The sequence below is a fragment of the Eleutherodactylus coqui genome, chromosome 11 (genome assembly GCF_035609145.1).
Source record: "Eleutherodactylus coqui strain aEleCoq1 chromosome 11, aEleCoq1.hap1, whole genome shotgun sequence".
Classification (NCBI taxonomy): Eukaryota; Metazoa; Chordata; class Amphibia; order Anura; family Eleutherodactylidae; genus Eleutherodactylus; species Eleutherodactylus coqui.
The window spans coordinates 95,324,683-95,340,982 of NC_089847.1; the positions used below are offsets into that span (position 1 = coordinate 95,324,683).

Here is a 16,300-nt window from a genome sequence, read left to right on the forward strand (position 1 = left end):
GAAAATAGGGCCTCAAACTGGCAGATTAGAGAGTCACAAAGAACAACAATTGTAGGTAATATACTACGTGTCCCTCCTGTCCCGGGAAGAATTTAAAGGGTTGCTTTAAGGTATATTCAGACAATGGTCATTTAACCTTTTTGTTACAACTACTGCAAAATGTTGTGGTTTGTGCCACGTAACAACCTTTTGCTGTGGTTTTGTGGTAATTATGGTAATAACTAGAGCTGAGCAAGTATACTCGCTAAAGGCAATTGCTCGAGCGAGCATTGCCTTTAGCGAGTATCTCCCCCGCTCGAGACATAAGGTTCGGGTGCCGGCGCGGGGAGTGGTAAGTAGCGGCTGTCAGCAGGAGGGAGCGGGGGGGAAGAGAGGGAGAGAGAGATCTCCCCTCCGTTCCGCCCCGCTCTCCCCCGCAGCTCCGTGCCCGCTGCCGGCACCTGAACCTTCCGTCTCGAGCGGGGGAGATACTCGCTAAAGGCAATGCTCGCTCGAGCAATTGCCTTTAGCGAGTATACTCGCTCATCTATAGTAATAACCTGTAACATGGCCATCACATCTGAATATACCCTTAGAGGGGACACCTACAAACAAAATTTGCATTGGCAAAAGGTTTTCAAACTTTCAATTGTCCATATAGAGCATTACACAACATTTCACCTATGTTTACTTACATTTTACTTATGTTTACTTCCAAGGGGGAAAGGTCTAAATAAAGCAATCCAATAGGTAAGAATGGTATGGGTAAAGGTAAAGTCCCCTGACTCCTATGGTGATGTCACATTTTCTTGAGGTTTTTTTTTTTGGGGGGGGGGGGGGGGTTGCTTGCCCAGTCATCATTTACCACCAGCATCATAGGCACTCATTTTACAGACCTCAGAAGGATGAATCAACCTTGAGTTGCCTACACTGAACCACCCAGGGATTGAAGCTGCAACCTTCAGGTCGTGAGTAAGAGCATAGGACTGCATTTCTGCTGCCTTAACACTATGTGCCACACGAAGCTCTTAAAGGGGTTGTCCCGCGCCGAAACGGGTTTTTTTTTTTTTCAACCCCCCCCCCCGTTCGGCGCGAGACAACCCCGATGCAGGGACGTACAGACAGCTTACCGGAGCGCTTACCTTGATCCCCGCGCTCCGGTGACTTCTATACTTACCTGTGAAGATGGCCGCCGGGAACCTCTTGCTTCGTGGACCGCAGCTCTTCTGTGCGGTCCACTGCCGATTCCAGCCTCCTGATTGGCTGGAATCGGCACGTGACGGGGCGGAGCTACACGGAGCCGCTCTCTGGCACGAGCGGCTCCATAGAAGACTACAGAAGACCCGGACTGCGCAAGCGCGGCTAATTTGGCCATCGGAGGGCGAAAATTAGTCGGGCTCCATGGGAACGAGGACGCTAACAACGGAGCAGGTAAGTAAAAAACTTTTTATAACTTCTGTATGGCTCATAATTAATGCACAATGTATATTACAAAGTGCATTATTATGGCCATACAGAAGTGTATAGACCCACTTGCTGCCTCGGGACAACCCCTTTAAGAATAGTATGAGATCCTTATAACTATGACCTGCAGAAGACAATATCCTACGCTAATGACCAGAATTCAGTATGTCAAGCCTAAAACAGCTGTTACTTTATCGTTTGTATCAGCTAAATAGTACTTTGGTTCTGTGATCTCGGTTTCATAGTTTGGACTGCTCTTGCGTCTTGGAACATTTCAACTCTTGTAGGGACAAGATTCCTGGAATCACAGACACCAGCAGTTTTTGGTCTCGGGCCCATGCACCAGAATCCCTTCCTTTTATTTTTTTGTGCTTAGGCAATGCTAAGACCGGACTTAATGTATTTCACAAGTTAAAGTCTCACAGAAGGAACTGGAGGGTAACATCTCAATAGTTACAAAACTTTAATACTTTATATATATTACAATAGATCACATGACATTCTAATTAAAGTACCCCTATAGTTGTTTCATCCATAAGTAATCCTCTAATCATACGTTATGGAGATTTAGTTCCTCGTCCTATTCCTAAATGGGCCTGAAGATGTCAGATAAATATTCATGTCCCTCAGCTAAAATACCAGCAGAGTAAGCCATGTAAACAAGAGTCTTGGATTTCATTCCTGGATAGGGGGTGTCACACTAAGCTCGCTCAGCTCTTTTCCATTAATTCTGCTTTAGCATATTAACCCTTCTATGATTCATGACTTACTCTAGTGAAGTACAGTAGGCCCATCATAAAAATGGATCTGAGGGAATTCTCATTTAAAAAAAAAACAGCGTGTCCTATAAGCAAAGTGATTCATCTTAAGCATGCTAATGAACATATTCAACCTATGCACTAATCCATGGAAATAAGGGAGATGGAACAAGGCTTGTATAAAGAGTCTAACATTGAAGGAATGCTGCTTTCCAATAGGTGGCACTGTGGAGGTATTGTTCCTTCACCCTTATTTGCATATTACCCAGAGGAGCATGGAAGACCTTTTAAGTCTCCTCACTCACTGCTCTCCCTAAGGAGAAAAGATAGCGTTTCTGACTCTAATCCACAGAGAACTACAGGTTGAGGCATTGTGAAAATAAGATGGCATGGTGATCATTGACTTCAGTATAAACACTGTATTTACTTAATCAATACCAACAACTATCTATGATCTACACATTAGATACAAATTGGCCACACCCAATGATTACAGCAGGATAAGTCTGTATGGAAGTCTCTTTCCCGGTTGCTCAAGTCAGATGTTGACTCCACTGTCAGAGTTGAGCTAAGCATGCATGTTTTTTGGTTTATGTTGGAGTCAAGAGAAATAGCTGCAGTTATAACATCTTAGGCCAACTTTAAGGTGTCTTCCAGGGCTTATTTAAGAAAGTTGCCTCTTGATAAAGAGCAAGATGGCATCTAAACCATGCAGAGTTTTCTAAACCAAATCACCCTTAAATTTCATCAGACTTCAAGGTTGACAGGGATTGTCTAGTTGTAAACTATTAATGAGCTATATTCAAAATGGACCATCAATGGTAAATAAGCAAGGATTCCTGCTCATCAGTTGTTTGCTAGGTCAGTGCACTCATGCACTGAACTGATCTCTGCAAGAAGCATACAGCTCCGGTCTCACTGCAGTGGCCAGGTTTGGTATTACTGGCATATACTTCAATAGGAACTTTGTCAAGACTGTCCACTGCAGTGCAAACGTAGCTGCCATTAGTGCAAACAGCCCATTAATGGGAGTCCCGGATGGCAGACCACTGCTCTACTACTGATGGCCTGTCCTGTGGATAAGCCGTCAATAGTTTACAACTGGACAACCCTTTAAAAAAAGACAAGCCTTGGATATTATCAATTTGGTCAGCTTGTAAATTTACAATCAATACTTTTTAAGTTTAGTTCTGTAATCCATTGTTGTCATTTCATCTGACGCAGCAGAAGACGATCATCCGGGTTTCTCAGGCATTCAGTGGAATAATACAGAATTGCCCATGGATTTATTTACACTCTTGGCAGATACATGTGACAATGTCTCAAGGACAGTTGCAAAAACAGAGATATCCTTGAAAATGATTAGGGACTTTTTTGTAGTTTATTCGTTGCCTATAGCTTACCTAGAGGAAAAGTGGTCTCAGTAAAAATAAAAATGGACACTCTGGTAGCACTGGTTCCTACAGTTATAACCTACTTTCCCCCATTGAATTCAATGGAGCGGGCAATACAGCTGAGAGCTGCCTCTGATTGGTCCCTGCGCTCAGCCAATCAGAGGCAGCACTCACTCACCCATTCATGAATGGGTGAGTGAGAGCTGCCTCTGATTAGTGAGGGCTGTGACCAATCAGAGGCAGCCCATTCAGCAGGCGGAGATTTTAAATCCCTGCCTTCTGAATACTACACAGAGCAGTTCTGAAGAACTGCCGCTGGCCGCGGCTGAACTCCGTCTGCTGGAACCGGGTGAGTATATATATTTTTTTTGTTTTTACACATTTCTGGATGAATTTCAGGGAAGGGCTTATATTTTTAAGCCCTTCCTGAAAATTCATCCCAAGCTCGACAGCAGCCCATTGCTTTCAATGGAGCCAGCTGTATTACCGGCTCCATTGAATTCAATAGGCGAACATCGTTCTTCTCTGCCACAGCTGTAACAGCTGTGGCAGAGGGGAACGATCTTTAAGTATATGTTCTCAATGGGGTCGGCGCTGCTGCTGCCGGCGCCCTTGAGCGCATATATAGAACACAACAATGCGCAGAGCGCAGATAGGCGCGTTCTGCGAATCGTTGTTTCCTATAAGTGATCGCACATCCGCATAAAAAGCGGACATGTGACTGATCCCATTGGGATGCATTTGGTCTATAGATCTGCAGATCGCAAGCGCGTCTGCAGATCGGACCAAAAAACGGTCGTGTGACCGAGGCCTAAGATTGTAAAGTGCGAAAGTCTAACACAGATTTTCACAATCCATAGAGGAGGGAGACAGGACTAACCATAGTCTCTATGACAGCTGTTCTGGCTGCCATTAATGTACTTACAACCTTACTTGTTTTCCTTCTGCTTTAAAATTGGAATTAAAAAGCAAAGGAAATATCACTATAATAAACCAATCATAGTATCTTCACTTGACCGGTACAGATCTTAGAAAAGACGTGGTAAAATAAACAATTTATACAATGGATATCCCGTGTATATAAATCACTTTTCTATCTGCCTGCCAACAGATACTGCATACTAGCTTATCTGTGAAGCGTTAGCCCGAGGATCTACATGTTGACACATTTGAACGTTATTACGTAATGCTCTAAAACTATATCTACAGCTGCCCATACATATTGTTGGGTGAGACAGCGGTTTTCTCCAGCTGTTGCAGCCAAACATTCACTTATTTAGGGAGGTAAGCCGCAGCCAGACAGCTCTGGCACTGGCTTATCTCCCGGGAAACAAAAGGACCAAGCGTCGAAATTCAATGTCCCCCCTCTTTCTCATCTGTCAGGGAAAAGTTGAGCCACCTCCATACATATTAGATAGTTGCCTAACCTGCCATTACTATAAAAAGAAGCACAACACAGATAGTGAACAGAGCGTTGACAACATAGTTCTCACCTAGTATATGCCCATTGTTTGATTGAGTTCAAGAATACTTAATTTAATAGGATCAGAAACTCCCACAGTAGATATGGCCCAGGCATGGAGAAGACATGCATACTGGGATAAACACCTGCTAAATACCCTGAAAGGACCCTGTTACAGGGTCAAACCAAAGATAGATAGCATATGGACGATCAAACACTGTTAGATATGTGTGGGTATTAGGCAAAACAGGACTTATTTGAATAAATGGTCATATTTGAGTGAAACTTCTTTGAGACGACCAAAGGTTTTTGAGACAACCACCCAAAATGGCTTTCGAACAAATGGTCATATTCAACACAGTGAAACTTCTTTGAGAAGACCAAAAGTTTTTGAGACAACCGCTTAAAATTGCAACAAAAAACAGTTTTCTAGATGCGTGGGTTTTTCAAAGAAGAGGGTCAAAAATCATAAGATATAAGGGCAATAAAAAACAGTTTGTTCTATATTAGAGATGTCTTCTCAAAGAGGTGGTCTTAGGAAGATTTCAATACATCTAAAATAATTTCTACCATCTATGGCCAGCTTTAGATTGGTAGAAACTTTGCTCATTGACGACAACTAGCTGAAGTCTATGATCAGCTTTACTTTTGTGGATATTACAATGGTGTAACTGGCTAGTAAAGCACTCAAGCTAAAGACAAAAATTCAAGAAAAGCCCAAGTAAATCCTTCCTGTAAACATGGAGGGAAACTGTTTCGTCCATAACGATGTATCTCACGTCCATGGATGAGCTTGTATAAATACACAGCACTGTAGAACCCGTAGACTTGCTGGACTCGTAATGTACTGTCTTTGTATCTACAGGTTTGATGTGTTGGTATACTGAAGTGTTGCTTCCGCTTGAGCCCTACAGATGTTCCATGTTGGATAACAGAAAGAATCCATGTCCATGTGGTTCACCGTTTACTTCATCAAAGTTGCTTTAAAAGACTTCTAACTTCTAAAGAGTTGGTAGAACTAAAACTGTGGGGTTTGTGTTAACTTATAATGTGGGCACTTACTAAGTGACTGTGATCAAGAGATTTATTTATACATGCAGATTTTTTTAGCATTTTTCATAGTGTTAATTATGTATATATTTATTCTGAAATGATTTTCCCTCTATAATTACAAACTATCCGAGGACAGGCTGGGAGAATATATAATTAACATAAAATGTGAATGCATTGTTTTGATAAAGCTGTCTGACTTATATTTACTTGTTTGGCTGCTTTTTTTCACGGTACTTGGAAGTGTATAAATAGAATATAGGACATTGGATGGCCGCTTTATTTAGAATTTAAAGAGAAAGTACTTGCTACAATCTACCAGCTTACCTCCCCTGATGGTCTCAGCATGTATTCTATCCCTGCTTCCAGCAAATGCCCTCCTCTGGCATCTACTTAGTTTTCATCTACGACCCGGACCGTGCACGCGCACATGCCCACGCTCTTACATGGGCCAGCACACACCTTGCAAAGTCTTCTCTTGGCAATCATGTGATACCCCTCACTATATCAGACTTTTCCGCCTATGGTGGGTGCCTGAGTTTGTGATCGTTCTGTCTTGCTAAAAATGCTTTCTGAATGTGTTCTGATTCTCTGGCTCCTGACTTCTGTGTGTCCTGACCTCCGGCTTGTTCCTGATCCTGATGTTGTATTGTCTACCCTGGCCTGGATTGTCTGACTATACTCCTGTCCACACCCTCAAGTACTAGTGTTTTGGTCTATAGTAGCATCAGACGCCACATTAGTGGGACTATATAGAGAATAGCAGCCTGGGGACCCCACAATGAAGACCGCATCTCGACTGGTGGGGTTAAAGGGTGAAGACCAGAGTTCCTCAGGTGTCACCTCTGGATTTAGCCATAAGTCAAGCCAATGTGTGGTACGGTGGATCTAGATCAGCTGATCTTGATAATACTCTTATACCAGACCAGGCATTAGTTTTACCAGTATCCATTTATCAACATAAAAGAGAGTCACACAAAAAAACAATGTCTCTTTCCTACATATTCTTGCACAATTTCTAGCTTGTGGTCTCATGCATATGGCAAAGTGGGGAGATTTTTTAGGACTGGCACTTCATATGCCGGTGTTATTCTTATCTGTGCTGGTGCACAATGCGCCTAATACATGAGGAGGTGCACACCTCTTGTATGTATTCGGTGCTTCCCAGCTGTTCTGTGCGCCTACAAAAATTACGTAGATTTCTGGTATAATTTATTCAAAGATCTGGTGTAAAGCATGCAAAAATTTGTCATTTTGAAGCGGCCACACCGCTGCGGACAAGCCATGCCACCTTTTCAGAAAAGTGGCACTTGGCGGTGTAACTTTTTGTACAACTTTTGCACAAGCTCAGCTTGTGCCAAGTTGTGTGACTTTTTTTAACGCCCAAAAGGGTTGCTAAATCTCCGCCCGATTATGTTTATGCATTAAAGGCGTTATCTAGGTAAAAAAAATGTTTGCAAAGCTGCTCAGCGTGGAAATGCAAAAAAAAAAGACATATACTCACCTCACCCAATCCGTCCCATACCCATTCAGACATTGGCCAGTCCTTTGCTGCTTCTTCCTGCTGCCGCGATGACATCACCGCCAACAGGGACACGCGGCTCACTTTATCCAGTGATTAACCGCCATTGTCAGTACACCACCACTGCCGCGGCAAGAAGTAGAGAACAGCAGGGGACCAGGCAATGTTGAAATGGGAGCAGCAAGGGAAATATTTTTTTTTCCCGGATAACCCTTAGGCACCCTGTGTGCTGTAAAATGGTGCGTCTATGAGTAGCTGTGTAATACAGCATGCAATAAAACATAACCCAATCCGTTTCCTTATGGAGTCCATATGTATTGCTGAGGAGCAAAAAGAACCTCCATGGGCATCCACATCAAACCAGAAGCACACCGAGGTACAATATGGTGGCTTATGGGGTGGCATTATGGCTCTTTTTTTGTACGCCAGTGTTTATAAGCCATAACCCAGTTTCCAGAAGTGATGACTTAGAGCAAAGGCTCTATACAGGTTGCTGCCAACAACATGCACACATTCAACAGTATAGACTTCCATCCCGGTCTGCTCAACACACAATAATCCAGAGGCAGATTTTTAGGTTGCAAGCGGAGAAAAAGTTCTGCTAGGAAGAAAAACTTCATTTGACTGTAAAACATTAAATCAACAGAAATCGAGTGTACTTTGTTAAGCTGTGTTTGGCAACAGCGATGGCACAGGCTTTACTAGCTTATGTTAAAATGAAAAAGAGAAGAAGAAAAAAAACATTTTTGTGGAAAGATTCTGCCTCTAAAAACAAAAACAATAACTCCCAGTGATTAAGATTGGGCTTTCTACGATGCAGACTAAAACAAAAGAGCTACAATTACAGCGGACTTTCTACAAATTGGTACTTTATATTTAAAGTGACACTTAGCCTTCCAGTTACTTTATGCATTGTCAGCAATTTCCCAATCATAATGTTATGGCTCACTCCCATGAATACATTGTCTTCCCATTGGGTATAACAAGTGGGTGCCGTGATTGAGATCCCTATCTGTGATTTAGAGCCAAGAGCTGCTTCCAAAGATATGATAGACGCTGTCCGTACATGGTTGAGATGGTCTGGCACTCATTACTATGGCCGCCATGTGATATAAATACTACTTCAACTGCAAAGCTTGCGGAAATTGATGATCAAGAGGACTTTCTGAAGACAGAGCTATATGGACAGGTCATGGCTATATGGTAACGGCTGTATGGACAGGTCATTGCTGTATGGTCACGGCTGTATGGACAGGTCATGGCTATATGGCCACGGCTGTATGGACAGGTCATGGCTATATGGTCATAGCTATATGGACAGGTCATAGCTATATGGTCACGGCTGTATGGACAGATCATGGCTATATGGTCACAGCTGTATGGACAGGTCATGACTATATGGTCATAGCTATATGGACAGGTCATAGCTATATGGTCACGGCTGTATGGACAGGTCATTGCTATATGGTCACGGCTGTATGGACAGGTCATGGCCATATGGTCATGGCTATATGGACAGGTCATAGCTATATGGTAACGGCTGTATGGACAGGTCATGGCTCTATAACAGTTTTTTTAATAACAGTAGTAGTAGTCATAGTCGTACCTGGGAAAATATGCATAATATCCACGTTAACATGGTTCTCCAGGACTTTCACTATTGATCACCTATCATCAGAATAGGTCATCAATAGTTGATCAGCAAGGGTCCACCACTCAGGATCCCTACTGATCAGCTGATTTCCGACACTGCTGTCAATACGGATAGCGCTGGAAGCAGATAGCACTGTCCGTATTGCAGCGCCTGGTTTGGTACTGGGAGCTGCGCCTGAAATACCAAACTCGACCACTGCCACATTGACAACTTTATCTGCTTCCAGCATTGTCCACATTGACAACGGGTTCAAGGAACAGCTGATCAGCGAGGATACCCAGCAGCAGACCAAGAAGAGTAATCCTAAAGTTAGGTTATCAAAACAAAAAGTCCTGGAGAATTCCTTAAAGGAGGTTCTCCAACTTAAAAAAGAAAAAAAAACTAAAAAACAGCAGCCATTGGTATAAAGTTTTAAAAAAAACGCAGTACTTGCCACTTCTTTACTCCGATGACCCAGCGCCTTGATCTCCTGCAGTCTTTGCTGATAACTATGTAAGAACTGCAACCAATCACTGGCTGCAGAAGTCACATGATGTACTACTTGCCTCACTGTGCCGCGATGGAAGTCATAATGCCAGGAGTATGTCATGTGACTGCTGCAGCTACCGGTTGGCTGCAGTGGTCATCAGCCATGTAAACAGAGACCTATGGGGACTAACAGAGCTTTAGCGTTGGGTCGTTGGAGAAGACTAAAAGTGAGTATTGGCTCTTTTTATGTTTTATAACAATGGCTTCTTTTCTTAACTTGGATAACCCCTTTAATTGCAAATTAGCTTGGGACTTGCAATATTTGTACTGCAAAGATAGTGATCACCAAAAGTATACATGGACAGATAGACAACCCTAATAGTGTTTTTTGGGTCACAGAAAAGCCCATTAGCCAGCAAGACACGATCGGCCTTTTGGGCCATACAAATTCGCTGCATTTTGTCTTTCTCTCTCACGACATGTGTGCTGTAAATATGCTGGCAATTTCCTTTCAGCATCCTTCCCTTGTCCTTCTCTTACCTCAAACACCCTCCCTTTTTTGCCAAATCAATCAAACTGAGTTAAGGGGGAATTTGAAGTAAACAATCTCCCTCCTCCCCCCCATCTACTCTCCCGGAGGAATGCAGGAAGCAACAAAGAGGGTCTTTGTGGGACCTAGCTCATTGAACTACTGTCCCCCCCATTCTGCCTCCCGCCTGGATCATCCCTTTCTTCCCTGCCAGTTTTACCGAGAAGGACATATAGGCCAAGAATGTGCATCGTCAGCACAAGTTCCAGGGAACAAACTCTTATCAGCTGTTCGTAGAGAAGCACTTTCTCCTCTTGTTCTCTATTGTACTATAGACAGCTGTCAAGGAATTAAGCAAATGACACTATGAAGTGTGGCATCACGGATCGAGACTATCAGTCATTAGGCACAATTTCGAAAACTACCAAACTTTCATGTTCAGTTCTGTGAAAAGTAAGGACACCCCAGGTAAAGTTTTAGATGTTCTCAAATCTAATTAATATTTCTACTTCACAGATATCTGATTTTTTTTAATGGGAAAGGTAAGTACACCTACTACATACAGCGCCATATAACACATAGATGCACCATAGAAAGACCTCCTCTCTGACACCCATATGTCATAGCACATATGGAGAGGGGTTGTCTTCATTAGATCACTGCTTTAAAAGGGTTAGATTAGAATTACAAGTTATCCCCTATCCATAGGATACAGGATAACTTGCTGATCAGTGGGGGTAGACCCCCACCGATCCTGAGAATTGGAGTCCTGTGTTTCCCTGTTCTTGTCATTCATGCTTCTCTCAACCATACTGACACCACCCTCAATGGAGCGCTGGTCGAGCATGCGCGGTCAGAGCTCCATTAATTTCAATGGGGCTGACGGACATATCTGAATGCTTGCCACTCATATTTCCGGCAGTCACACTTAAAGTCAATGGAGCGGCAGCATACTTGCACGACTTTTGCTCCACTCAATCTTCTCCTCACTTTGGGGGTGCAGTAAGACAAAAGTGAGTAAGACAGGCGACACAGGACCCCCTCGGATTGGTGGGGGTCTCAGTGGTGAGACCTCCACCAATCAGCAAGTTGCCTTCTATCCTGTGCATAGGTAATAATGTGTAATTCTTTAATACAGCCTTTTAATATACCATTCTATTATGTAAATACAAGGTATCTACACCTATGAATTAGCAGGGGCGTAACTATAGGGGATGCAGGGGATGCGGTTGCACCCGGGCCCAGGAGCCTTAGGGGGCCCATAAGGCCTCTCCTCTCCATATAGGGAACCCAGTACTATGAATAAACCATTATAGCTGGGGGCCTGTTACAGGTTTTGCATTGGGGCCCAGGAGATTCAAGTTACACCTCTGAATTAGTCTCTAGATCTTCCAATCATGGAGATTAAAATATCCAATCAGAAACACCATAAATATCATGTTGAGTCATTTTGTGATGGGCCGACTGGGCTCAGACCCCTTCTTTAACACACATGAGAACTTTGATCGCCTCAATTATGGATTGTTATGGTTTATGAACCAACCTCCACAGCCAAGTTGTAGTACAAATAACCAAACTGCTAAAATATGGCATATAATAAACAATGCATGGCATATAACACCGATGCTTCGCTCCGGTCCAGCACTTACAGTGTTAAGTGGTTATTGGAGAAAATATGGAAACACTTGCTAGCAATGCTCTTAAATATGTTTTTGATCCCCTCTGGCGACAACAGGCTTGTGTGCCAATAGGAAGCAAGGCTTGGAAATACTATACCGGCAGCAGTTGTTGGTTAATGACATTGCTTACATGTTTCTGTCTGTTTTTGTTCTATGCATCTCAGAATTTCTGAATCATTGTATGATTTCTATAGGAACGAGTTTTCTCCCAGGTAGGTAAGCATTAAAGTGAATAATTAATATAGGGTTGTAATGGTTCGCTTACCAAAGTAGAAGCCCCGATCTCCGCAAACAAACTGAAGGGTATCCACCAACTCTCCGCCGCAGAGGGTCTCGGCAAGGCTCCACGTTCCTGATGATTCCGCTGTGTATGCTATGAAGGTGTAGAGGAAGAACAGGGCATGTCGGTTGACTGGTATCCCTGGCAGCTGGAGAAAGTAGGAAACAGTAGATGTTAATGGCTGCAGTACGATCAGGTAATTAGGCAATGACATCACTTCCGCATATGTAATTATATTTGCACTTATAAAGAGATATGGATACAAAACCTTTCTAGTAAGCTTTTATAAGATCGCTGCCAATTCCATGCCATACCATTCAAGACTGGTGCCAAATCAACTTCAACCAAGTACAAATGACTGAATTCAGACACACTGACACTTAAAGGAGTGGAGTTGACCACTTCTAAACTATTGAAGGTCTATGATTAGGAAAATCCATCAAGAGTAGACCGGGAGGGGCCCACCGCCTGAGACCCCCGATGACCAGCTGTTTGCTGGGTCGGTGTATTCATGCTTTGAGCTGATTTCTGCAGGAAGCAGACAGCTACGTTCCTACTGTAGTGGTCAGGCTTGGTATTACAGGAAAAATTCCCATTCAGTTCTATGGGAACTTTATTTGTAATACAAAGCCTGGCCACTGCAGTGAAAATGGAGCTGTTTGCCTCATGTAGAAATCAGCTCAGTGCGCAAGTACACTGCCCAGGGAACAGTAGATCTGCAGAGTCCTGGGCGTCAGACTCCTGTTAATCTACAATCGATGGCCTATACTGCGGAGGACCATGAACCAAACTGGCATTAAAAGGGAAATACTATACTAACATTGATACAGTAATACAAGTTCCTAGAAGTCATACAAAAAATATTGCAAATATGTCATGGCAGAGAAAATCCAGAGGTTACAATATGTTTTGAAAGATAATCACCAATATAAAATCACAATAAACATAGAAAAAAATATTAATTAAAAAGGTTCGGACAGGTTTTCGACTTAACTTCTATGCACAGAGTAGGGCATACGTGTCTCATTGGTGGGGGCTGACCACTGGGACCCTTATTGATCATGAGAACGGTGGTTCTATGTCCCCACCTTTGAATAGAGCAGCGGTCAAGCATGTCAACGCTGTTCTGGGCCACCATAAAGCATATCAGATACTCCATTAATGGAAGAAGTCAAGAAAGTTTGACCAACACCTTTAACCCTTTCCAATCCAATTTTGGATTCAGGGTTTCCTAAAAGGCTTTCTCTTTTTGCTGTTATACAACAGTGCCATCTGGTGGCTAAAGCCACTCACTGTGTGTGCACCAGAGAGACTCCAACAGCAGTAGTGGCTGGCAATAGACGGTAAGAACACCCTGTCGGATGTCTTCTGACATTGGAGCTATACAAGCTTCAATCAGAGTGTAGGAAGACGTCAGATAGTGGATTGGAAAGGCTTAAATCCCATCTACAGTAGTCCCTACTAATCACTATGGAGGTAAGATCTAAGCTTTCCTTGGCATTGTTCTTAGTGGGTGCCGGTGAAATAAGACAGTGGAAGTTAAAGCGGTTTAATGAGATTAGAACTATATGACTGTGTTCTTCCAGAAACATTGCAATCATTGCCCATAGGCTAAGGTCTACTGCAGGAAACTCTACCTTAGCAGACACAAAGTATTAAAAAGGGTCTTATTCAAGATGACTAAAAGTTCCTCCAGGATACAAATACGTCTTTAGATAAATGCAGTGAGAAGTGGCTGACTTCACTGGAAACAATGCCTTTTATTCCATCATTTCATGTTACACAATTGTAAATTTTTTGTACTTCGGTAAGTTGGCAATTGTCATCTATGAAGTCAAACAGTTATAACTCACCAGCAATCCGAGCCATGTGGAAACAGGAAACATACTGTAGTGCCGTCTCCTGTTACATTCTTCCTTTATTTATTGTATTGGCTTCACAAACTCATTTGTAAACCTCCCGCACCCAGTTGCTCCGAGAGATAAATTTAGCTAACTTTCAATTCTATTAATACCCACGAACAATGCAAATCACCTTAGTGCTTGAACAAACATTTACATTACGGTAAAACCATAAATCTGAAGATGTCAAAGTGCGGGTTACTATTGTGAATCATTTCAATTCCCCGTATAACTTTCTGGAAGTCTTCTAAAGGGTCAAGTACATATGATTTATAGGGTCTGGATGGAAAACAAGCTTTTCTGGAGTATAATATAATATCCTTCAGCTGTGTGACACAAATGTCGTCCTGCTTTTATCACAAGTATTATAAATGAATGTGTTTGGGTAGCGACTCGCAAGTTACCGCCAACGTGACCTCACGGTCGAAGAAAATCCCAATCTGCTGGATTTCTTGGAACTGTCAGGTCACGGTAACTTGCAGGTCACAACGTGACCATATTCACTTGTGTACGGTCTTTTGCAGTATAATGTATGTTATGGCCAAAGTCACTGGGCAACCCTAAGCTTTTTGAACAATAACCATTAACCCTTTCCAATCCAATTTGTATCCTGGTTTTCCTAGGGGTCTTACTCTTTTTCTGCCATTATACAACGGCGCTATATGCTGGCTAAAGCCAGTACTGCATGAGGTGACACGTTGGATAGGCTCCGACAACAGAAAGGCTGGCAATATACAGTAAGAGAACCCCAACGGACGTCTTCCAACATCAGAGCTGTGCAGCCTTAAATCATAATGTCTTCGGAGGTCAGACAGTGGATTGGAAAGGGTTAAATGAGTTGTATGTCCCCTTTTTCAATAATGACCTATCCTATGGATAGGCCACCAGTAGTTGATGGACTGGGGTCTGCCACTAGGGACCACTGTTTATGTTACATGGGAGTTACACAAACAGTGTAGTGCGTTGTACTATACTGTTTCCCTTACACCCATTCACTTCAATGGGTGTTACAGAAACAGCATAAAGGTTACCACCCATGGTTGTTTCCATGACACCCTATGAGGTGGTCAGGAAACCAGTTGAAAACCAGTTACAGGGAAGTTCTGAGATGAGACAAGCCCTTTAATGTTTGCCTCCAGTCTTTACACTGCTGAGCAGTTCAATGCAGATTGGATTGCACTATGGCGGACAGGTATGCCCTGCAACTACAGGTTCTAGACATAAGAAGTGAATAGTCAAAAGCCCAACTATCAATATTTGCAGTAATGCTGCCATCCAATAGGTGGCACTGCAGAGGTATTGTTCCACCTTCCTTATTTGCGTATATTTCCCAGAGGAGCATGAATGGTCTTATAAGTGAATGTTTTTGGCTTTTGCTGATAATGGAGATTTCCAACCGGCAAGAAATATAAAAAAAATGTTATTTTAATACAGGAACCCTATGCTGTTCAGTCCCCAGTGACCCCTACCGATCAACTGTTCACCTGCTCCACCTCCTTTTACTGAGCGTTGATCGCTCCTGTATAAAAGCACAGGATCGATCATCGTTGGGACTACTATCGAGCGACAACCATCCCATGTAAAAGGACCCTAAACTGGGCCACTGCAGTGGAAATGAAGCATTCTGCTTCCTGCAGAAACTGACTCGGTGCATGAGTGCACCTGCCAAGAGAGTAGTTGATCTATGGGGTCCCTAGACCATCAATAGTTTACAACTAGACAACTCTGCATTCCAAATTAAATGACTTCCTGTGGAAAGTAGTGGATAATCTTTGTAAATGACATATTACTGTATCCTTCCATCTCCATATTTTACACGCACGCTTAATACAGATAAACATCTATGGTAAACATGCTACCCCTTATTAAAGGTATGTCCCCATTTTAAGAATGTATGGTAAATCCACAGGTGAGCATTACAGGCCCTTGTATATTGATTCCTGGCTGTTGCATTCTCAAATGAAGTCTACAGGAGTTACAGAGAGAGCTAGGCAAGCAGTGCTGCTATTTTATAAACTCATATTCTTCTTTTTGTCTTTTATGCAATCACATAGATTCAACAAAAATGACAATTTCTGACATTTGGCTTAGTTTCAATAAATGATGTAAGGGTTGGTATAATAATCTGGACATTTTAGTACATAACCAGTAGAAAACATG

General features: G+C 42.7%; 1 protein-coding gene across 1 annotated transcript in view; it reads right to left on the minus strand.

The window, feature by feature from the left end:
• The window catches only part of IGF2 (insulin like growth factor 2), a 47,280-nt gene that overhangs the window by 7,936 nt on the left and 23,044 nt on the right, over positions 1-16,300 (minus strand). Inside the window, exon 2 of the mRNA XM_066583080.1 lies at positions 12,225-12,387. Coding sequence (XP_066439177.1) covers positions 12,225-12,387 — 163 coding nt within the window. The remainder of the gene's footprint in view (positions 1-12,224; positions 12,388-16,300) is intronic.